The sequence below is a fragment of the Lutjanus erythropterus genome, chromosome 12, assembly GCF_056507025.1.
Source record: "Lutjanus erythropterus isolate fLutEry1 chromosome 12, fLutEry1.hap2, whole genome shotgun sequence".
Taxonomy (NCBI): domain Eukaryota; kingdom Metazoa; phylum Chordata; class Actinopteri; order Lutjaniformes; family Lutjanidae; genus Lutjanus; species Lutjanus erythropterus.
In genome coordinates, this window is record NC_139328.1 from 3,598,227 (window position 1) to 3,621,062 (window position 22,836).

General features: G+C 40.7%; 2 protein-coding genes across 2 annotated transcripts in view; both read left to right on the forward strand.

Annotated features, from left to right (window-relative positions):
- The first annotated feature begins 1,830 nt into the window (after positions 1–1,830).
- On the forward strand, positions 1,831–11,568 carry ro60 (Ro60, Y RNA binding protein). The gene is made up of 9 exons (XM_084732624.1): positions 1,831–1,964; positions 3,656–4,259; positions 5,554–5,774; positions 6,835–6,981; positions 7,084–7,221; positions 7,321–7,437; positions 9,550–9,666; positions 9,773–9,919; positions 11,125–11,568. Exons 2-9 carry the CDS (start codon positions 3,674–3,676, stop codon positions 11,275–11,277), a joined length of 1,626 nt encoding a protein of 541 aa, XP_084588750.1. The 5' UTR covers positions 1,831–1,964; positions 3,656–3,673; the 3' UTR covers positions 11,278–11,568.
- A 3,470-nt stretch (positions 11,569–15,038) lies between these two features.
- The window catches only part of cdc73 (cell division cycle 73, Paf1/RNA polymerase II complex component, homolog (S. cerevisiae)), a 28,432-nt gene continuing 20,634 nt past the window's right edge, over positions 15,039–22,836 (forward strand). Inside the window, exons 1-8 of the mRNA XM_084732621.1 lie at positions 15,039–15,213; positions 16,904–17,009; positions 17,180–17,249; positions 17,491–17,553; positions 17,757–17,809; positions 18,796–18,884; positions 19,912–20,125; positions 22,185–22,283. Of these exons, the coding sequence (XP_084588747.1) occupies positions 15,083–15,213; positions 16,904–17,009; positions 17,180–17,249; positions 17,491–17,553; positions 17,757–17,809; positions 18,796–18,884; positions 19,912–20,125; positions 22,185–22,283 (825 nt within the window). The 5' untranslated portion in view covers positions 15,039–15,082. The remainder of the gene's footprint in view (positions 15,214–16,903; positions 17,010–17,179; positions 17,250–17,490; positions 17,554–17,756; positions 17,810–18,795; positions 18,885–19,911; positions 20,126–22,184; positions 22,284–22,836) is intronic.

The following is a 22,836-nucleotide window of genomic DNA, read 5'->3' on the forward strand; positions in this document are numbered from 1 at the left end:
CCATCCTGCTCGTCTGGTGTAATCCAAGTCTCCTAAAGCCCCAACATACCAAGATGACTAAAAAAATGTTATTTACACTATGTTTTTATCATGAATCTTCACTGTAGATCTTTAACTTGGAGCCACGTTCACATTCACACTGTCTGAACTGTGTGTGTGTGTGTGTGTGGTGTGACGGTGTACAAACGGCATGTTGGGACTTTAGGAGAGAGAGATTTGAGAGATTCTGCAGCACTGTTTTCCTTTGAAACTCCAGCAGTGTTTTGCAGACTAATAAAATAAACCTGACTCTCAATTGGCATGATGGTGAATACATAATGACTGAATTTTAATTTTTGGGTGCACTATCCCTCAAAGGTCCCATTCCATTTAGTGTAGCAGAGCCTTTCCAGTGTGAGCACCCTGAATGGAACAGAGTGTTTCATATCAACATGGCTGCTGTGAAAAAGGTCTGTTCCTGCAAACAAACAATCAGTTTATCAGTGGAAAAAACCTGTTCAAACAGTCCGTTTGAAATAACAAGACTGAAATGAGCTCCATTCAATCTGTTCCTTATTTGTCAGATAGAACCTGGCTTCATCAAAACTTGAAGACTGAAATAACATGAACGGGAAGGAAACCAAAGTCATAAAGGTGTCAGAGACAAAACAGTCTTTATACTGAGCAGTGGGTCACCACTCAGCATCGCTGTCTTCCTCTCCAGGCCTCCTTCTGTGCTCTGTACCTCTGACCATCTCTAATTTGATTATGGAAATAGTAGTTTTAAAAACAAAACAATGAGATGAAGAATGTAGGAGGGCACAAAGAGGCAAACAGACATTAGAGTAGAAGGACGTAGCAGAGGATATCTGGGGCCAGATGTACCAAATGTACAACTCTGACTGCATGTGATCATGTGTCTGTGTGATCTGGGTATCAAGGGGAGTCAGTGAATGCTGTGATGGAAAGTAACTATATCTCGAGATACGTTTTACTTTACTCAAGTATATTTCATTTAAGCTACTTTATACTTCTACCCCAGTAGAGAGAGATACTGTCATCTTTACTTCACTACATTTATTTAACTGCTTACTAGTTATACATACAAAACATATGAGGAACTTATTGAATATGATGCATACAGATTACAGGCCTCACACAGCTTCACTGGTGTTTTCAGTTATGTCGCAGGTCACCATTCATCATAGGTGCTTTTCATTACATTGAATTCTGCTTCCTCATCTCCTGTCTCCTCCGTCGTTTCCCCTCCGACATGATGAAGAATCTTCCAATCAACTGCTTAAATGTTCCTGAAGAGAGAAGAGAGAAGAGGCTCCTGCAGGAGCTCAGAGCGAGGATACACTGTGTATCCTATGCGGAAGTCTTTGATCAAGAGGCGTGATGTTGATTGGACAGTTTTAGGGACTGTCATCCTGCATCATCAGGACAAACGCAGGGAAATCAAAGTCCAGTGACTGTCAGAAGGTTCTGCAGCACTTCAGTGGTTCTTTCGTGAATATTTGTTATTTGGCGTCATAAAAAAGCTCATGAAGAAATAATCGATTATAAGAATCAATGAGACAGTAATATTCAATTTCATCCCCAAATGAAGACAAAAGGATGAGTTTAAAAAATTGTCACATACACACTGCACCAAATGAATAGCAAAATTAACAAAAACGTTCCAAAACTGCCATAACAAAATTCACGTGTGGTTTTTAGTTTTAATGACTTTTTCATACAATTTGTTTGTGGACTTGGCGCCATCACTTGACGTGTCACGTACCCATGACAAAAAATGCGACGGATATGCAGGATGCTGACCCCTGCCTGAGGTAAAACTAGTAAAGTGTCCGATGGTACTCAGAATCCCAGCATCCATCGCGGCCCCGCCCCTTGTTATCTCACTGACGGTCAGAGGGGAGGCCTCTTTCCATCAAGCTAACGTTACATCAAGAACTTGAGCACTGTGTAGACATATTGTGGTAAGTTCACGGAGCGTTGTGTTTCATGTAATCGTTGGTGGAGATGTTTTGGTTAGTAAACACTGTAAGGGTATAACACTGTGAAGGTCGGATTGTAAGCTTGTAACATTGTGAGATAAGGGTTAGCGTAGCTAGGTAGCCAGCTGCCCATCCCAGGCGAGCTGCATCAAGCCGCCCAGCACATCTCTCTGCCATCCGGCTTGGAAAAAGCTCAGATTTGGGACTTTAGAGTTCGTGTTTAGAGGAGACCGGATGGAGAACACTTCTATAGACCTGCAGCTGAGAAACGCCGGGTGTAGGCTGGGTATACTTTGCTACATGACTAGCTAGGAACCTATTTAAATCTGTTAGCTAGTCTAAGTCAGTTGGCTAACGTTAACTAACTTCGCCTTGCCCAGTCTGCCCTCCTGTGCTAGCTTAACTAATTAGCAAACAAGAACTGGTAACGCTGGCTTACGTAGAGTTGACTAGCTTGTTGCTAGTTAGGGTTCTATACCATCCTCTATTAATAGGTCGGTGTGGCTTCGATCTGTCTCATGTTTATCATCATGTCCTGTAATCGGCTTTAAGTTATTTCTGTCGGTGCACTGAGGCAATGAGTAAGAAATGTTGGGTCGTGTCAAGAAGGGAACCCGAGACCCGCAAAAGATCTCGCGAGAATGAAATTTTCAACCCAAATTCTGTTTTTTTCCATCCTGTAACCATGTGTTTTCTTTCCCTAAGCCTAATCCAATTTTGACCTAGCCTTTGCACCTTATAATACACAACCTACTTGTACAGCTTGCGCAAAAAATAAACAACGCTTTCAAATCTCGCGAGAGACTCGTAGATCAGGGGTTCCCTTGACACTACTGCTAACTAAGTCAACGTTAGGTTCATGGAGGCTCTCTGCTTGTCCAGTGAGCTGGACAGCAGCTTACTGGAGCTCAAACGCATGGTAGGTTCCATTATTCACCGTGTCCCGTGGCTGCTTGGTCCCAAACCACGCTAGCATCATCAATAGGGAAATTAAAGGGACATTTCGCCCCCAGATCAAAGTAACTTAATTTTTCTCTGGCCTGTAGCACTACTTATTCCTCTAGATAGTTTTCGTATAAGTTGCTGATTTTTGGAGATATCAGCCATAGAGATGTCTGCCTTCTCTCAAATATAATGGTACTTGACAACACTATTATTTTAACGAGTCCCCATATTTATAATTTCTCATTTAAATGTTTGTTTAATGCACACTGACTGACAAAGGAAAACAAAAACAAACCAACCAAAAAAACATGACACCTCGGCTTGAGGAATCTCAGTCAACAGATTAAACTCCAGCTGATCATTCCACTTCCCAAGGGCAGCCTTAATAGAAACTACTTTGCTTCTGCTGGACTACACAAGCCAACCATGTCACTCTGCCAGCGAGGTCAGGGGTGCTAACATTATAGCTCTAATGAGGAGTACACCGTTAGTGTTTACATCCTGCACTTGCACGAAAACAAGCCTCTTGTCCTTGAGTAAATGCATGTGAAATGCATGAAACAACTTGCTTTAACCATAGATCATATACTCCAGCTCACTATTTGGACTGCAGTACTCATTTTTTGACATGCAGTTGTTTTGTATTGCTCCTTTAAGGATCAACCAGCAACTGTGGCCAGTGAATGTAAAACTGAGTGAAATTCCTTTTTCACTGCTTTCTGTTTCAGGCCTTCTCTGTTGTTACAATGGAGCCATCGGGAAGTACTACGATATCTTCATCGAGCAACCACACCCTGAACTCAACAGGTGGTGGTTGTCCATGGGAGGTCAGTGACAAGGCCAGACTGTGCCGCTTTCTCTGCTATGGCTCAGAGGGAGATATCTACACTGCCAGAGAGGAGGGCCATGTCAGCATGGAGAGCGCCGGAGCTCTGCTCTCCCTGCTGCAGGAGGGTCGCGGCGCTGAGGTGGTGGAGGAGATAAAAAGGTTCGCTCAGGATGGGCAAGCCGTCAGACTCGGCCCCTCCTTTTTCGCCCTGGCTTTGTGCTCCCAACACTCGGAGCTGAAGACCAGACAGGCGGCGTTCAAAGCCCTGAAGGAAGTTTGCCGGGACCCCGCCCACCTGTTTGCTTTCATCCAACACAAGAAGGAATTGAAAGAGGGGATGAAGTGTGGGATCTGGGGACGTGCCCTGAGAAAAGCAGTGTCTGACTGGTACAATGAGCAGGATGCCATGAGTCTGGCTGCGGCTGTGACCAAATGTAAACAGAGAGAGGGATGGTCACACCAGGATCTGCTCAGGCTCTCTCACACCAAACCAGCTAATGAAGGTGAGTTTACACAGACACACATTGTGTACACAGCTGCTCAGACGGGAAGGGCAAAAATATCATTTATCTCAGATTACAACATCCCTTCCTTGCAATAAATAACTTGTGAAGGTAAAAATAATTTTTTTCAGCTTCCCCTGGGCAACTAGAGGTATTAATTAAAGCTACTACAAGAAACTTTAATATTGTGTTGATTTTAGAGGCCTCTGTGGACAAAAGCGGTAGTGTTTACTCTGTAATAACCACAAAATATAATGTCCAAAAAATTATGTCAATCAAAAACTCCTCCTATAATGTTGGAGATTAGGGACAAACTTGGGCATCAGCTTGAAATAATGATATCTCTGGCAATATGATGAGGTTATGTTGCACATGTGATGCAAGTATTACTGTGGTGATTTTTTGGCGGGGGGGTGGCGGGGGTTTAAAGTTGCTGTCTGCAATAATTGTGTCGGTCATGTGAGGAAGAGCCTTCAACACTGCAAATATAATTGGCCATCTTAAGAGCCATTATCCCAATCAATATGATGAATTTGTGAAGAACAAAGAGGAAAAAAAATGGTTTTCTCTTTTTTTTGCAGTAAATGGGTATATTTTGAAAAGCATTATATTTTAATTTGAAAAGCATTGTATTGTATGTCTGCATCTGTCAGTGGAGTGTCACAATAAGAGTTAGCACAAGAATATGTTAATTTATTTCATGAGAGACTTGATGTTCTCTGCAATTAGTTGGGTAAAACAATATGTGCGTTGGAAAATATCGGCATATTGGATATCAGCAAAATCCGATTCTGAGCATCCCCATTAATAGCAATAAATTTTATCCAAAATTTATCTTTTCAGTCCTCAGACTGTCATCAGGTACAGTCAAGATTTCAGTAACGGAAGTAAAGTTAAATACCAATCAGCTGTAAACTTTTTGAAATGGCATCATGTCCTTTGCGTTGTCGATGTTTTTATTGATGCAAAACAAACCCACGTTGTTGCTGCTGCATCTGGGGAAACTGTTGCTGACTTGGTTTGATGCTGGGCAGTATTTATAGTGAGTTTTTTCAAAGTGTGGTAATCAAATGTGGTTGTAATTATCATCAAGGATTTAACCACAGTTTATATCGCAAAACTGGCAATCATTTCATCCCTAACTCTAAGATGCATCTATTATATCTGTCCTGGCCCTGCATATTGTGAACCTGTCCCAAATAACAATGTGTTAGATGTGTTTCAGTCTTCAGGACTTAGTTGAATAAAGACTACTTAAGTAAGATGATAAAGGTAATTTCTTTTGTGTTTTCAGCAATTGCCTTGATCAGCAAATATGTAACAAAAGGATGGAAAGAAGTCCAGGTCGCGTACTCGGACAAAGAGAACTCAGAAGAGGTTGTCAAAGTCCTGTCATATCTTGAAGTGGTGGAAAAGGTCAAGCACAGTTGTGATGAAACAGAGGTCATCAATTTAATAGAGGAGCACAAACTGGAGAGGGAACAGCTGCTGACAGACCATCTTAAGTCCAAACAGGTGAGTGTTTTGCATGTATATTCTAAAATCATCGTTGTCTTTTTAAGATTTAAGCTGGTGGATTATTTTCAGAGCTTTATACACCAATAATACTCTGCAATGTCAGGAGTCTTTCCCACAAGTAAATATTTGTTCCAGTGCTTTCGAATCAGCTGAAAACAGTATTGAATTGGGTATTTGTCATTTGGATTTTGTTATCAGTACAACTGAGAATTGCAGAAATAATGAATATGGTAGAAATTAGTCAGATTCAGTATCAGTGTGAGGGCCCAGTACTGACGTAAGGCATTCATCGGGTATCAGACTGGTGTTACTGATCTGCATTCCGACTTAAATTCCACAACGCCACATGTTTGCTGTGTGTTTCCTATTTGTAAACATGAGCTAAACAGTGCAAAGTGAGAGCTGAACAGTGCTTTACCCTGCATTTGCATGTAACAAAAGGAAAAAAAAGTGTTTCAAATTACTATACTACCAAAAACAGCAAAAAGAGAAAAGACCACTGGATCACCACCATCAGCGCTGCACCAATGCATCATGGGAACATCATGAGAGCCGTCTCTCAGCCTAACAGCTGCACATGTAAATGTCACAGGCCAAAATTCCACCGCGTCTTACTAGTGTCGAAGGACGCCATTACATATGTTACATTACACAAACTACACAAGCTTTCCAGTCTGATCTGTTTCAGCCTCATGTAACTATACTACTACTAATGATAATAATCACAACCATCACAAAAAAAAGAGCGCTGTTATCGGCAGATATCTAAACTCGGGTATCAGATACAGTTTGGAACTGAAAAAACGGGGATCGGTACATCTCTAGAATATTTGGGGTGGGGTTTGCGTGGGGCACATTTTAGGGCTGGGCAACATATCAATATTATATTGATGCTGTGATATAAGACTAGACATCCTTTACACCAGTAGTCATCCCTACAATATTGTGACAATGTGGTTCAAAATATTCTGATGTTTGATTTTTTTTTTCCCCTGTTACGCAGCTGTAAGTGCTTTGCAGCCTTTATCTGATAATATTGTTGTGTTTTTGTCTGGAGGTATGGAGAGCCTTGTTGAAGGAAATGCCTCTCCAATCACTGCTAAGGATCTTGGGTAAGATGACGGCAAACAAAATTCTTGAACCAGGAAGTTCAGAAACACAAGCTGTATGTGACAGAATCCAGAGCGAGACGGCACTAAAAAAGGTTGGTCCCATTGTTCTCACTAATTCATTTACAGTTGTGCTTTTAATTAAACGGCCAGAGTCGGTGCTGGAAATTATTTAATGTCTGTGCTGAAACCAACAGGCAAAGATCCACCCGTTTAGCCTACTGTTGTCCTCTGAAAACTACAAAAGAGGCCAGGGCTACCAGGGTAAAACAAAATGGGAACCAGACAGCAGCATCCTCAAAGCAATGGACTCTGCCTTTTACAAGAGTTTTATGGTAGGTTCTTTTTATTCACAGCTTCTTACGGGCGTTTGAAGAAGGCAGCAACCAGCAGCAAACACTTAACCTCTCATGTTTCTGCAATTCTGTCCTCAGAACGTGGAGCCTGTGGGTAAACGCTTCTTAGTGGCAGTAGACGTGAGCACATCACTGAGCAGCATCGTCCCCGGCACGTCAGTCAGCACTGCTGTCGCTGCTGCAGCCATTACCATGGTAAGATGACACTACAGCTAGACGGCTACACAGTGTGTGTGTAAGTGTCGCTCCCAGTTGGAACAGCTGCGTCTGTAAGCAAAGCCCGGGTCGCCCCATCTTTGGAGGAAGCCTGTGTCAAGGAATTGGTCTGTTGATACATACTGTGGATTCCTGAGAAATTCCTTCCACATTGTGATTATCTATCCACAGGCCCTCCACAACATATTAGCTCTGAGACGCGCCACCACAGTAATGAGTCTCAGATTTGTCGACAGAAGTGTAACACTTCTGCGTAGCAGTTGTAGTTGTTTTGCAGCATTGTGTGCAGGACTTATTTGAGACGAAGCTGGCGGAGGCGGGAGAACGTGTGGGGCACTGGTGGCCTGAAAGTCAGAGAACTGGAATGTTGCTGCTTCAATCCCCTGACCGGCAGGATAAATCTGGATGGGGAAACTGAAAGACAGTGCTTGCCCCTCCTTCATTACCACCGCTGAGGTGCCCTTGAACAAGGCCTTTAACCCCCAACCGCTCCAGTGGAGCTGCTCAGTGACGGGCAGATCAGACTGTGGTTGTACTGGGCAGCTTCCACGTGTGAATGTGATCAGGATCTTACTGGAAAATAGATCATCACTCTCAGTGAACCTTCCTCTGAATAAATAGTCTGTACAAAAATCACAATCACAATTTCACTTTCTGCTCAGCAACTTGAAGGCAAGCAAAGAAAGTAGAGAGGAAAAAAGGGCAGAGAGCCTGACCTTGAATTTTCCAGATAGAAACACTAAAATCCAATAAAAAGAGGTGTGTCCTGTTGGTGTAGGTCTGTAATCCAGAGTAGATTTGTAGTCAGTGGGTCACACAACACGGAAGCAGTTATTATTAAAAAAAATGCAGTTATGTCCTTGTCAAATAAATGTGTAAAATAAATAAATTATACATTAACAATCAAAAGTACGCAAGTGACCAATTTGAACAATTTTTTTGTCGTAGTTTTCACTAATATGGGCACATCAGTGCAATTGTATTGAAACAGCATTGATTATGTGTCATTCAGATGGTCCCTAATGCACTGACAGAAGTTTCTGCAGCATCTGTTGTGTCTGATCAGGTAGAAAAAAGGTAATCTGTCTAGTGCTTATGCTCAAAAGGTATGCAACTGAGGTTCTAACTTAGCTTTAATTATAAATAGGGATGCACAATATGTATTTTTCCAGACTATAAGATAACAGATAATGATTTGCTTCTCATGGCCGTTAACGACAAGATGGCCGATAATTTCACATTTATGTATTTTAAGAAAGAAGTTCATATAACCGGCAGTTTATGCGCTCCTGAGGGTTAGAAAGATGAAGATGTAGTGAGCAAAGATGGATGAACAGTTCTTACTCCTCCAAGTATTTTTTTCTATATATTCAATATTTATCATGCATCCATAATTTCAAACACAACTCCTCCATCTTTCAGATGTGAATGTGTCATCCCCCTGTTGCCTCCACACTCTCTTGGTAATAATTGGCTTGTTTTGGTGTTTAAGAAAAAAGTCTGGTGGCAGCCAAAACTACAAAGGCTTTCATTTTTGTTTTTGTCTTTTAAATGCAGTTTCTTCAGTGTTTGAACGAGGGCTGCAACTAACGATTATTTTCATATTTGATTAATCAGTCGATTGTTTTCTGGATCAAACAATTTATAGTTGTTTGCCTATAAAATGTCAGAAAAGGGTGAAAAATGTTGATCACTGTTCAAGATGACGTCCTCAAATGTCTTGTTTTGCCCACAACCCAAAGATATTCAGATTTTTGTCATAGAAAAGAATATAAACCAAAATATTTCCACATTTCTGGAATCAGATCATTTTGACTTTTTTTTCTTAAAAGAGCTCAGTTTGTTTATTAATCTATTATTTGTTGCAGCTCTAGTTTTATTTGCCTGCTTTTGCATTTTATTAGTCTTTTAAATGCAGTTTTAATGTTCCATGCTCCTGTAAAGCACTTTGAATTGCCTTGTGTCTGAAAGCTGCTGTATAGATAATGTAACCTTTGCGTTGGACGGGCAGGGAAAGCCCTGGTGTGTGCGCACATGTGAGAAAGATAAATTTTTTTGTAACAGTGATGCCGTGCTTTTCTTTTGGCACAGATTTTTGCGAGGACAGAGGCAGACACACACATGCTGGCCTACTCTGAAGGAGCCTTGGTTCCCTGCTCTATCACCGCTGACATGACTCTAGCACAAGCGACGGTTGAACTGGTTAAGGTAAAGCACGTCACGGCATGAAAGAAAAACAAAAGTATCACAAAGTTACGACACATGACTCGCTTTTGAACTCTTTCTGAAATGTCTACTGGGCTGTATGTTCCAGATCCCGGGTGGAAGCACAGACTGCACCCTTCCCATCACATGGGCCACAGAGAACGAGAAAGCAGTAGATGTGTTCATCATTCTGACCAACAACCCGTTGTGGGCGTTCACTGCCAGCCCAGTGGAGTCTCTAAAGAAGCACCGACAGGTACATTCATTCATCCATTCATTCATTGATTCATTCATGTCTGCTTGAGGAGGGGGATTAACAGAAAAATGTCCTTCTGTGATAAACATTGTTTTTGAAAAAAGGCTCACACAATCACCAGGTAGCATCACTTCACACTAATCCTGTTTGCTCCAATCAAGCAAATATGATGAGGATCGTTTGAGGTTTATCTTAAAGCTGATACCTCTGGTCTGAATTTACAGAACAGCATTTGACCTGTGCGCAGTTTATGTCACAGATCGTGTTATTCGTGTTGCTGTGTTAGACAGTTGTAACACGGTTGAGTCACGGGACACAATCACACATGTTTTACATGAAAGTTACCGAAAACACGCGCACGTCTCTCCGTCCACATGCCAAGTCGGACGAAACGTAACTTGAGATTTCTGTCTGACAAAAGACTCACAGCTCTGTCATCTGCTCCATTTCAGATTTTGTTTTTTTATCTCATTAAAGGAGCAATGTGGCATCCAAAAATGAGCGCTGCAGTTAAGATAGTGAGTTGAGGCCGTAGACGGTTTATTCAACAGGTCATAATAAACCCGCCCCCTCCTCCCCAGACTCAGGGAAGCTCAGGCAGGCTGCAGGAACACAGTATGATCACAACATTGCAAACTGACAATAACAAGCAACAACCATGCCTACACTGTAAGTTGATCAGCTGTTTGTAGCTGTCAGTTGTCTGTTAGTGTAAAGTTAAGCTCAATATCCTGAAAGCAAAAGCCCACAGCCTTGAAAATACACACTCTGACTGCTGGCTTAACTGTCCGCCACACTCAATTAACATCTTGTTCACATTAGTAATCTTTATTCAGGCTGCCCCTCGATAGTCCAAGATGTGAATCATTAGTCGGAGACCCCTCAGTCGACTGCGATTCTTCCAGTCAAGTTTTCAGGATTTTTTGGCAACAAAAGGTGTTAAAACACGAGTCTTATTGGAACCTTATACTAAGGATGTTCCTGGCGACTAATTTCCCTGCCTGCCTGAGCTTCAGCCTGGGGAGGACGGGGCGAGAAAAAACATCTCTTCTCAGCCATATTTCATATATTAAGTAGGAATTCAGTCTATTCAGTATTCAGCATATGGCTCCAATTCACTCTGAGGACTGCAGTACTCGTTTTTGAACACTATAGGGTCTTACATATTTTTCCACTAACTGAAATAACATGTATTTCCCCAACAGAAATTAGGAGCCAATTCCAAGTTGGTGATGTGTGGTCTGACTTCGATTGGACACGCCATCGCGGACACAGAAGACAGGGGTTTACTGAGCGTCTGCGGCTTTGACCTCGGAGCGTTGAACGTCATCCGTAACCTCGCCCAGGATCTGATCTGAAATATTGGGACTGTCTCCGAATCAAGTGGTTAGAGTACAAAAAGAAGGCACAAAGTGGACCAACGTGGCTCACTTAGCATGTAGGGTGCCCTAAAACAGCACTAATCCAAAAGATGTTGACATTTACAATTCCAGTTTTCCTCTTTTTGTATTATGTCACTTACAAGTCGATTGACAAAGTGTCCAGCGGGCTGGACAACACTCTGGAAATGTTATGTGCATATATTTTTTTTTCTTTTCTGAAATGTGAAAAGGAAAGTGATGAAGAGGAAGATTTTAAGGGCAAACGGCGCGTAGTGTGACAGGCTGTTTAGTGCTTTGATGGTTTTTGGTGAGACACTAACTCGTTCAACAGTGAATTCCACTAATTTATAACAAGATGTTGGCAAATTAAATAAGAGGAACAGTGTAAGAGTCGGAGTACTAGAGGCTTAGTGCAACTGTAGGTTTATTTTATGGGAATTTACTATAGTTTCTAGTGTGTATCTATGATATGATTTTAGCAGGTTTGAAGTGATGGTAGAGGCATTTTTAAATTTGAAAGCCTGTCCCTCTGCTTTACGTGTATCATTATTATAAATTATTAACAGATATACTGTAAGAGAGAGGAACAGAGACGAAGCACCAAAAGTTGAAAAACTGCTATATATTCTTTTGACTTTTAAAATTCTTTGGTTTATTTGTTCCAAAAACACTAATAGTTATAGTCATTTTTAATAGTAATATTAATGTCTAGAATTCCATTCCAACTCTTGCCTTTAGCATAGCTACATTTATTTTGTTGCTGTATTAACATTTATTTCCACCCTAAGCCAATTTTATTTTAAAACGCAGTTGTCTGTTCTGCTCTTGTTGAATTTGTTCTGTACAAGAAAAAAAACCCTTGGTGCTCTTAAATGTGCTGATACATTTTTGGGGGAATATTTGGGATTTTTCCCTTTTGTGAAACAATAATGCCAATGTCTGGGACTGTAAGTCAGTTTACTGTAAGTTGGAGAAATGGACTCGTTCTCATATATTAGTCTGAATTCTATGCATTACAATTTGGATTTCATTGTATTATTGTGTCCAGGAAAGGACAAATCATAGCTATTAAATAACAAATGTTTACCAAGACTGAAATCTGCACGGAACACGTTTCTGTATTTTTGATGTAAGAATGTTCGTTATGCAAAAACTAACAGATAACTGCTACCTTCCCAGAATAAAATGAACTGAATGTACTTTTGTAAAACACATAACAGTAGAGATTTAAAGTACACCGCTTTATATTTCCTCAAACACAGAATAAACACACACGGCTCACGGAGCTTTAGGGATCAAATCATTTTGGTGAAATGGAAACGCTGTTTTGGTCAACAGCAACTGCTGACAGCATTCACTAAACGTGTTACTCAACATTCATTCAATGAAGAAAACTACATTTCTGACCATGTTACTGTGAAGGATTTTTGTCCCCACATGCTGATACTGTCATTTTCAATGTTAAGACACGGTCAAAATGTTATAAGCTAAAATATTTGTGTGATATGATCGTTGATACGTTTGTAGTTGAGAATCTGACACGAGAGGTAGTTATGAGGTTTGGTAGTTCACAAGTGTTTTACCACCATGATTAACTTCTTTTCCATCATATTGTCTGTTGTATCCATTTTGCTTAACATTCAAGTACTTGACTGTAGTGGCAATGAAAACCCCTAATAAACACTTTGCTGCTCTTCAGATGTTGTTGTGATTTTGGCTTTTGACGTCCTTGAAGTTAACATTACTTTGTTGTGGATATGACTGTGACTTCAGTGTCCATCATGCAACAACCCCATTTCCAAACTAGGCTGCTGTGTAAAACATTAGTAAAACAGTGCAACAATTTGCTAATTCTTTTTGACCTATATTCAATCAAATTTTGCACAAAGACAAGATATTTAATATTCAAACTGCTGTACTTTCTTTTTATGTAACTATACACTTGGGGCTTCTGACACTGAGCATCCATAGCCCTGGGCTAAGAGTTAACCTTGAGCTAACGAAGCCACCTTTGACAAATATTTTTAAGCCAGGATTAAGCTAAGCACAGGGCTATATGATTCACACTGCACTTTTGCTAGCCTGGTTTGCATATCTGTTGGTGCAGTAACTGATGTAAATATTTTAGAATGTCCCCTGACTACTTCACTCTTTTAGCCCTGGGTTTAGTTGATTTTTGGTGGACAACCTTACGAACTCAGGGCTAAACCTGGGCCAGCAAGCCCTTGGCTTCAGTCGGGGTTAGCCCCTTTTGGAATGTTCCAGGACCGTGCCAGTGTGACAGCTTTCTTAGCCTGAGGCTAACAGCTGAAAAGCCATAATTATTTTATATTTGAGGCCTGCAAAATGTTTCAAAAAAGTTGGGACAAGGACAATAAGAGTTGGAAAGTTGCAGAATGCTCAAAAAACACCTGTTTAATTGTAAAAGACAATATCATGACTGACTGTGAAATCCTGAAAAGACTATGTTGTCCGTAAGTAAGGATGGGTTAAGGTCCATCACTCTGTGGAAAACTGACTGGGGAAATAGAACATTTCTTAACATACGACTGCAAGGAAGTTAGTTTCACCATCTACAATCCATAATATCATTTAAAGAATCAGGGTATCTGGAGACATCTCTGCACATAAGGAGCAATGCTGAAAAACAACACTGAATGCCTGTGACCTTTGACCTCACATATGTCAATTGCAAGTTAAAACTCTTCCATGCAAAGAGAAGGCCATATACAACAACATCCAAGAGTACTGCAGACCTCTCTTGGGCCTGAACTCATCTGAGATGGACTGATGCAAAGTGGAAAAGTGTGCTTTGACCTGACGGGTCCAGATTGTTTTTTGGAAATCATGGACATCTTGTCCTCCAGGGCTAAAGAGGAAACGGACCTTCTAGACAGAAGTTCAAAAGCCAGCATCTGTGAGGGTAAAGTCATGTGTTAATGCCTGTGGTATCATGGGTAACTTGCACATCTGTGAAGGCGCCATCACTTCTGACAGGCACATACTTTACAGAGGTTTTGGAGCAACATATGCTGCCATCCAGACAACGTCTCACTCAGGAACGTCCCAACTTGATTCAGCAAGACAATACCAGGACACACTCTGCATGTGTTACAACAGCATGGCTTCGTAGTAAAATAATTCAGGTACTAGACTGTCCCGCCTGCAGTCCAGGCCTGTCTCCCACTGGAAATGTGTGGTGCATTATGAAGCAAAAAAGAATGAAAAGAAAAAAAACCTTTCAAAACTTAAAACACGCCCTTGTCCCAACTTCTTTGGATCATGTTGCAGGCATCACAGTCAGAATGAGTGTGTATTTACCAGAATCCGTAAAATGAATCAGTTTGATGGTGTACTATCTTGTATTTCTACTGTATTTCAATGAATATAGGTCAAAAAGGATTTGAAAATCTTTTTATTTCCATGTTAAAAAATGTTCCATATTTTTTTTTTTTAATTGGGGTTTGTTTTATAGATTTCTCTGGGATTTTCCATGGTATCCATCCTGTTTAAGTGTCATTGAGCAAGGCACTGGGAATACTGTGTCTGCCAGTGGACAAACAAACTAGTTAAAATCAAGAATTATCTACGTTCAACAACGGCTGATATTTAATTCGACTTAACAGACATGCTGAAACATATCTGCTGCCAGCTTTGACAATCCTGTAACTAAGGGGAAATTGGTGTAAAAGAAAGTTTGATTCAGATCAGGCATCCTGCGAGGCCACATGATGTTGATAACTGGGGGCCTCGCAATCACACCACATCAAGACAAGTGAAGATGGCGGATGTGTTGAGTGTTCTCCGTCAGTATAACATCCAGAAAAAAGAAATCGTCGCTAAAGGAGATGAGGTTATATTCGGAGAGTTCTCCTGGCCGAAGAATGTCAAGACCAACTACATAATCTGGGGGTATGTCAACGCTAAAATATCTTTAAATGGCTTGTGTAGGCCCGCAGCTGAAGCTGCCTTGTGGTGATAGCAACGGCGAAAGGCTCGCTAGCTACAAGATGCTAAGCTAACTGCTCTCGCCGTTGTTGTTGCTACTTCAAACTTTAAGCACACTTTTGTGAGCGTTACTTTGGCATGATACTTAAGTACTGTACCCCAGAGCACAGAGCCTCTTAGCTAGCTTATAACAGTTTCCAGTTTGAACTTAAAATGTATTTACAAGAGGTGGAGCTACAGCTAAACTTGCAGTAGTAATGTGATGCTAACGAATTAGCGACTTTAGCTAGGTTGAGTTGTGTTCCCATGGAGTCAGGGGTCCAGTGGCCCGTGGGGAAAGACTTGAGTTTTTAGTTTCTGCTGTCATGACTACAAGCAACTTTGTGTACACGACGAAAAGCAACTTTGCACATGTAATTTATAAAAACGAAGTTGCATGAGGATTAGTAGATTAGCCAACCACAACTGTTGATAGTTCCGTGTTTTAAGTCGTGTCACGTCAGAACCAGTGTTTGTCATTTCAAGCAAGTTGCCTAACTATATATATGCACTTTAGACTCACTTAAATGTGCCACCTGCAGCAGTCTGTGCACAGCAGGGATACTCAACTTGTTTCACTCTGTGTTCACTTTTGAAAAATGACAGGAGGCCATCTAATGAACAAACATTAATACTTACAATGTTATTTATGAGATAAAATGAATACACATAAAGAGGCGCATAACTAGAGAAGCACAATAAATATCGAAACCGATAAATTGTCGGCATGATGCTGCCTATCACAGCTGTATTGGTCTATGTTTTTTGTATTGCCGTGTATTAGCTCATAAATATTGACTATAATAATATCTGATTTGACAGATTACCTCAAACGTTTCATTTGAATTCTTTGTCAAAATGCTCTATAAAAGGTGAAGTGTATTTGAAGTTTTGGATGTACTTTTGAAGTGATACTGCTGTCAGTTAGTAATATTAGATCATTCACCTTTGCTGTCTACATCGTAGCCTGTCTTACCCTCAGTTATGTGTAAACTGCAGGCTATATGAACTTATTTTTAAAAAGCAAAAAAAATATAATTATTGCTTGTCTTACTGTATCGGCTATGAGAACCAGGAAATTATCAGTATTGGCTGAAAAAAATCAATAAAATGCATCCCTACACATAAGTCATATTTCTCTGAAATTATTTAATTTTAAATTAACTGACATATTAACTTATAAACTGAATCAACTTCATGCAAGGACTGACAGAAAGGCCTGAACCATATCTTTGGTAAAATCTGTAGAGTCTTCATCAGAATTATCCTGATTTCTATGTAATTTATTCTCTTCTGCAGCTAATAGTTGTTTTCCCCTGCACAGCTCACCGTCCTACTGTACTTTGTACAACCTGAAGGCTTTCTGTTACTAACAGCCTAATTTATCCCTTAATACAAAACTGGCACGTTTGTCTCTCCTTCCTGGAGAAAACACGGTCAGTCAGTTGTTGTTCATTGTGAATTAGAAAATGGTCTGAGGGCCATGCGGCACCCTGTCAGGAGCCAGATTTGGCCTGCAACCTGCAATTTGATTTTCTCCTACACTGTGGTGGTCAGATTAACTTGAGGTGTTATTGATGTTTATGTTTTTCTTTGCTTGTGTTTCTGTCTTCAGTACTGGTAAAGAGGGCCAGCCCAAAGAGTACTATACCTTGGACTCAATCTTGTTCTTGCTGAACAATGTGCATCTTCCGCATCCATCCTATGTGCGAAGGGCTGCAGTAAGTGCTCTGAAATAATTATCAAACTGCTTTATCCTGTCAGTGCTAGTACCTAAATATTATTTGCGGACAGTCCCCCTATTTAAGCGTCTGTTTTGTCTCATATGTAATATAAATCACAAATGCCCTGAATGTGATTTTTGGGTGACGTGGCTGTATGTTGTTTCTAGACAGAGAACATTCCTGTTGTCAGACGACCTGATCGAAAAGGCTTGTTGTCATATCTCAATGGCGAGAGTTGTAAGTACTTTGGAGATCTATTTTGATTTTATGTTATTTGTATTTGGTGCAGAATGTTTAGAATTTGTGTATCCTTCTTGTATTTATACCATTTCCTTATTTTGTTTAGGTTTAGATTGATTAAACCATTATAGACAGCATTATTGTCAGGTTTTACTGATGAAGCTCTATGAGGAGGAGAGCAGGTGTAGTTGGTTTAATTGGTAACTCACTAATGCAGTTTAATTTTGTCTTTTCACAGCTACATCAACAAGTATTGACAGAAGTGCACCTATAGAAATAGGTTTGCAAAGGCCAACACAAGGTAAGGTCACACCTTATTTGTTTTTATAGTTTTATGAGCATGGATTAATTGTTGTAACTGAAAACTGGTTAAAGCTTAATAAATTATATCTTGCTGCTATCTACAACATATTTTCTATCAAAGTAGTATCTCAGTCAGGGAAGCTGGTACAATAACAAATGGATTTTGTGCAGTGAAATAACACCACTGTTCTGCTTTTTTAGTCAAACGAGCAGCTGATGAGGTATCTTCTGAAGCCAAAAAACCAAGGATTGAGGTAAATTTACATAAAATATCTTCATCTAATAGTATCAAAGCTATACCCACATTATACAACCCCGGCTCCGAGAGAGTTGGGACTTTTTGTAAAGTGTAAAAAACAGAATGCAATAATTTTCAAATACTTTTCTACTTGTATTCCACTGAATATAGTACAAAGATATTAAATGTTCAAATTGATAAACTTTTATGTTATAATGTAACTTACGTACACAAATTTTGAATTTGATGCCTGCAACACATTTCAAAAAAGTTGAGACAAGGTTAACAAAACACTGGGAACGTTGTGGAACGCTCAAAAAGTACCTGTTTAGAACATTCCACAGGTATACAGGTTAATTGGTAACAGGTAATAGTATCATGATTGGCCATGAAAGAGGCATCTTTGCATACTCAGTCGTAAACAAGCTTGGATGGGGCGAGGTTCACCACTTTATACAAAAGTGGGCAAATAGTCCCAGCAGTTTACAAACGTTTCTCAACGCAAAACTGCAAGGAATTTAGGGATTTCACCATGTTTTTGCAAATCATTGCATTCTGTTTTTATTTGTTCTACAGAACTTCCCAGCTTTTTTGGACTTAGGGTTGCACAACAGTCTCTAAGTCCTGCGTGTAAGTTTAGTAAGGAATGAAACTGTTGCAGTTACAAAACTTTGAACTGATTCCAGCTCACCTCCCCGATGAGGCAAAAGGAACAGTTAAATAGTTACTCTTCAGGTTCCTTGTGGTGTTCAGTGCAACTCATTACATTTTCTCCAAAACATTTCTCCTAGTGTATTGGTAACAGACAAAACAATAAAATGGATCTTTTTGTTTTCAAGTTTCATCAAAGTGGGTGTCAGTGAAAAACAGCAAGGCATGAGTTGATTTTTTTTATAGTCTGAGATCAAGCCACAAAAGTCCAGTTGATCAAACAATACCATAAACTACCTAATTCACAATGCGTGTAGTTGCTAATGGTGTGTACGCTGGTTTTATTTTAAGGATGAAGAGCGAGTGCGTCTGGATAAGGAGCGTCTGGCTGCCCGTCTGGAGGGCCACAAAGAGGGCATCGTGCAGACTGACCAGATCAGGTATGATGGATTTGCCCTAGCTGCATTTTAATGTACACTGATCAGCCAAAACATTAAAAAGCCACTGACAGGTAAAGTGAGTAACATATAATAATAACTGGGCTACAGTAAAAAAAAAAGACAAGGATAAGGGCTCTGTCTTAGTCCTGAACAGATACGTCCATGAACACCGCGTATGGCTGTTAGTTCTGTTTATAATGCATTATGCACAATAGATCAGTGTCTGTTGTGGCTACATGGATGAGTCTGCATGATCACAACAAACTGGGGGTATGTGGATGTCCACACAACAACCTCAGCTCATGAATATATGTCACGCAGACAGGGGCTTCATTGTAGAGGGCTGGGTCAGAGCATCTCCAAAGCAGCAGGTCTTGTGGGGTGTTCCTGATATGCAGTGGTTAGTATCTACAACAAGTGTGTACTGTGAACTGGTGTCAGGGTCGTCCAGTGCTCATTGATTCATGTGGGGAGCAAAGGCTAGCCTATCTGGTCTGATCCCAGAGAAGAGCTTTGAGAGCAGTGCATCATGGCCTGCTGCGTAGCCTTAGACCGGCCCGTGCTGAATCCTGTCCACTGTCAAAAGCGCCCACAATTGGTATGTGAGTGACGGCACTGGACCTGGAAGGAGGTGACCTGGTGTTGACGATGTGCTGGATCAGCAAGTCTGCTCAGTGGAGGCCCCACACTTACAGGACTTCAAGGATCTGCTGCTGGAGGCGAGTCAGAGCTGTTTTGGAGGCACAAGGGGGGCCTACTCACTATTACAGTGTTCAGCAGGAGGTTTTAATGTTCTGACTGATCTGTGCAATGTGCTGTTTTGTATGAATCAATAACCTCTACAATATTAACTGTTTTACTGCTCAGATTAGTTTTTCAAGCTAGTGTAGTGTCAGTATGAACTGGCCAATATTAATCTGAGTGCTTGAGTAAAACATGACATTTTACTACACATTGACACCCACAGACCACTTCCTCAAAGCATTGAGCTGTTTAAGTGATCAAAATCTTTCTCCTCCTCCTCTAGATCACTGTCTGAGGCCATGTCAGTGGAGAAAATCGCAGCCATCAAAGCCAAGATCATGGCCAAGAAACGTTCCACCATCAAAACAGATCTGGATGATGACATAACCCTGAAGCAAAGGAGCTTTGTGGACGCCGAGGTGGATGTCACCAGAGATATTGTCAGCAGGGAGAGGGTCTGGAGGACCAGGACAACCATTCTCCAGAGCACAGGAAAGGTCAGAGTCCATTTTAAGCTGTTGATAACAGATCACAGTGACCTTTCTGGAGCATGTACCAGTTTAGGAGTCACAGTTTGGTGCAGGTTTGGTACAACAATAAAAACAAAGTCATGAAGACATGTTTCTTTTTGCTTACAATGCTAGCAGTGCCTTTTTCATAACAATGGCGATATTTAAACCATTCTCTTTTTAACGCTTTTGTCCCGCCACAACAAAAACAAGCCATGAAAAGCAGTCATTGGCACATTCTGTGCAGCTCCAAACAAGGCACATCTCTTCTTCTCAATTTCAGGCCTCCATTCTGGAATTTTACTTGAGACCATTTTACTGCACATACCTGAGTTTGAAAGCAGCTGTTCAAAATATTTCACCAAACCTGCTGAACTCTACTGGCGTTGGGTGTGGGAAAAACCTCCACACAGCACAACTGTGAAAATACCCCGAGGCTGCAGCAAGGTGTAAATCTCAACCACTAGATGGCAGCAGTGATGTTATGTTCATCCAGTGTGTATTTACTCTCAAACCAGAAGGTCTGACATGCTCATCTCAAAGCTTACACAGTGTTTATCAGCTCTGTGCTTATTCTGGCGTTATATAAATCACTTCCCAAATGTAATGTCCACACCAGGGTGCCTAAATTTAAATTTGATTTCTAAAAATCTTTTCCACTCTGTTTTGACCATTTAATCAGGTACTTTTTGAGTGTACTTTTTGAAACATCTGTGGAAGCATCTTAAAACTGAGCAAAAGACAACTTAATATTTATTCTCACACCAGTCCAGCTTTGTAGTGTTAAAACCCTCTGTCATGGTACATGGTACAAATGTGCTGCAAATGTCCTCCTTGAAAAAGGAGGAGCAAGATGTCACTGTCCTTCAGGAAGGCCTAGGGGGGTTATTTTTGGTTCCAAATTGATGGTTGTAAATTCACCTGCCACTTTCTAAACAAACACACAGACTGTGGCCTTCCTGTTCTAGTAATGAAGTCCTAGCCATCAAGTGAGCCAGCTCTAACCTTTGTCTGCCTAGAGACAACAACAACAAAAAAATCTCATTGGATAATTCTATTTTACAGTTTTCACGACAGTAACCCTTTCATTTCTGAAGAAAAGTTGATAGAATATGAGGTTTAAATTAGAAGCATAAGAGAATGGCCTAATAATTAAATGATAATATGTTTAAATATAACATTTGAAATACTGATTTGTTAGTCCTTCTCTGAAGGCCTGGAAGTATTGGTACACATACCTTTAAGGTGTCTACTGATATAACCCAGTTGCAATACCTTTTTGTACCCAGATTTAGAGAAAAATATTAAAGAATTATATTTTTGCCTGTTGTTGCCTCTGTTATTATATTGCAGATAATGGTAGGGGTAGAGTGTGGGGATGTCATGCAGCAGAGGGCCGTGAGCTGGAATCGAACTTGTGGCCACTTCAGAGATCTGATAGCATTCGCGTGGTTTTACTCACAGCCTATCACTTTAAGTGATCTTTCATATAATGAAATGTGTGGTTGGCCCTCTACCGCAGCTACAGCGGTTAGCTACCATCTGCTTGCGGTGTGTGATGGTGGTGTCAAGTGTGGCATATTTGATAGAGTTGGCAGTTCAGCGTGCTGAGATGCCACCGCAGCAGAAGAAAATGTTTCTAATGAAGTACTCTGTTGGTATCAGTATCTCTTAAAGGGTACTGGAACCAAAACTGGTACTGTACTTTTTAAAACGATACTCAGCCCTACATACTGTACAGTGTCTGGCTTCATTATATCAGCTTCAAACTCCAGTGTGACCGTACAAAGCAGTATTCCATGTGTTCTTTTGTAATATTAAGTAGGCAACTTGAAAGCTGATTACCACACAGGACACCATTTTAAATGTGTTTTTAAACAGTTCAAATGAAGGATGCTTTCATGTTGTTCATCTTTTTCTGGGCCTTTTGCTCACAGCCCTGGAACTTTGATGTATTTTACTTATTGTCACTCCTCAAATGATGTGAAAAGCAATAATTATTTGTTCAAGAACTCATCATATCCTAATCTGTGTTGCTCTACTGTAGAACTTCTCCAAGAACATCTTTGCCATCCTGCAGTCAGTGAAAGCCAGAGAAGAAGGACGAGCACCGGAGCAGAGACCAGCACAGAACCCGACTCAAGCGGTAAGAACAACAGTCTCTGTGTGTTTAGTTTTAAGTTTTGAAAGCAGATTAAATTTAGCCAGACATCAGTCAAAATAACAAGTGTGTGTGTGTGTGTGTGTGTGTGTGTACATTTGTAGCTGCATAGAAAACGTCAGTAGTCATTTAAGGATAACTTGCAACTTGGACCCTATTTTCCCATGTTTTTGGGTCTAAGTGACGAATAGGGGCGAGAAGTTTGGTCCAGTATTGAATGAGCCGGTAATCCTTTGAGGCAGTTGTGCACCGTCAGAGTACATCCACTAAAAGTGCTTGTTTTGCCACTAATGGGCTCAGTGTCTGACAACATAATGAAATGTATCCCTGCACAGAGAGACCTTTTTGTTAAAGAGTAAGATATGCTCCGTTTAACCAGAAACAGCCGTTTTATTGCTCCCGCCAAACCCACAAGACTCCATTTGCACCTCTTTTCCACACACGTGCTTGACTCCGTTTGACTCAGCACGTCAGCCCAGCACGGCGGGGATTTGCATTTCCATTACAACACAGCTGCTCGCTTGAAGGTGTGTCTTTA

Bases quoted from the DNA above. Each gene is read 5' to 3' on its own strand.
- ro60 (XM_084732624.1), top strand. From the start codon at position 3,674: ATGGAGCCATCGGGAAGTACTACGATATCTTCATCGAGCAACCACACC. The intron at 4,260-5,553 runs GTGAGTTTACAC...TTGTGTTTTCAG, and splicing joins CACCAAACCAGCTAATGAAG to CAATTGCCTTGATCAGCAAA. The intron at 7,222-7,320 runs GTAGGTTCTTTT...TTCTGTCCTCAG, and splicing joins CCTTTTACAAGAGTTTTATG to AACGTGGAGCCTGTGGGTAA.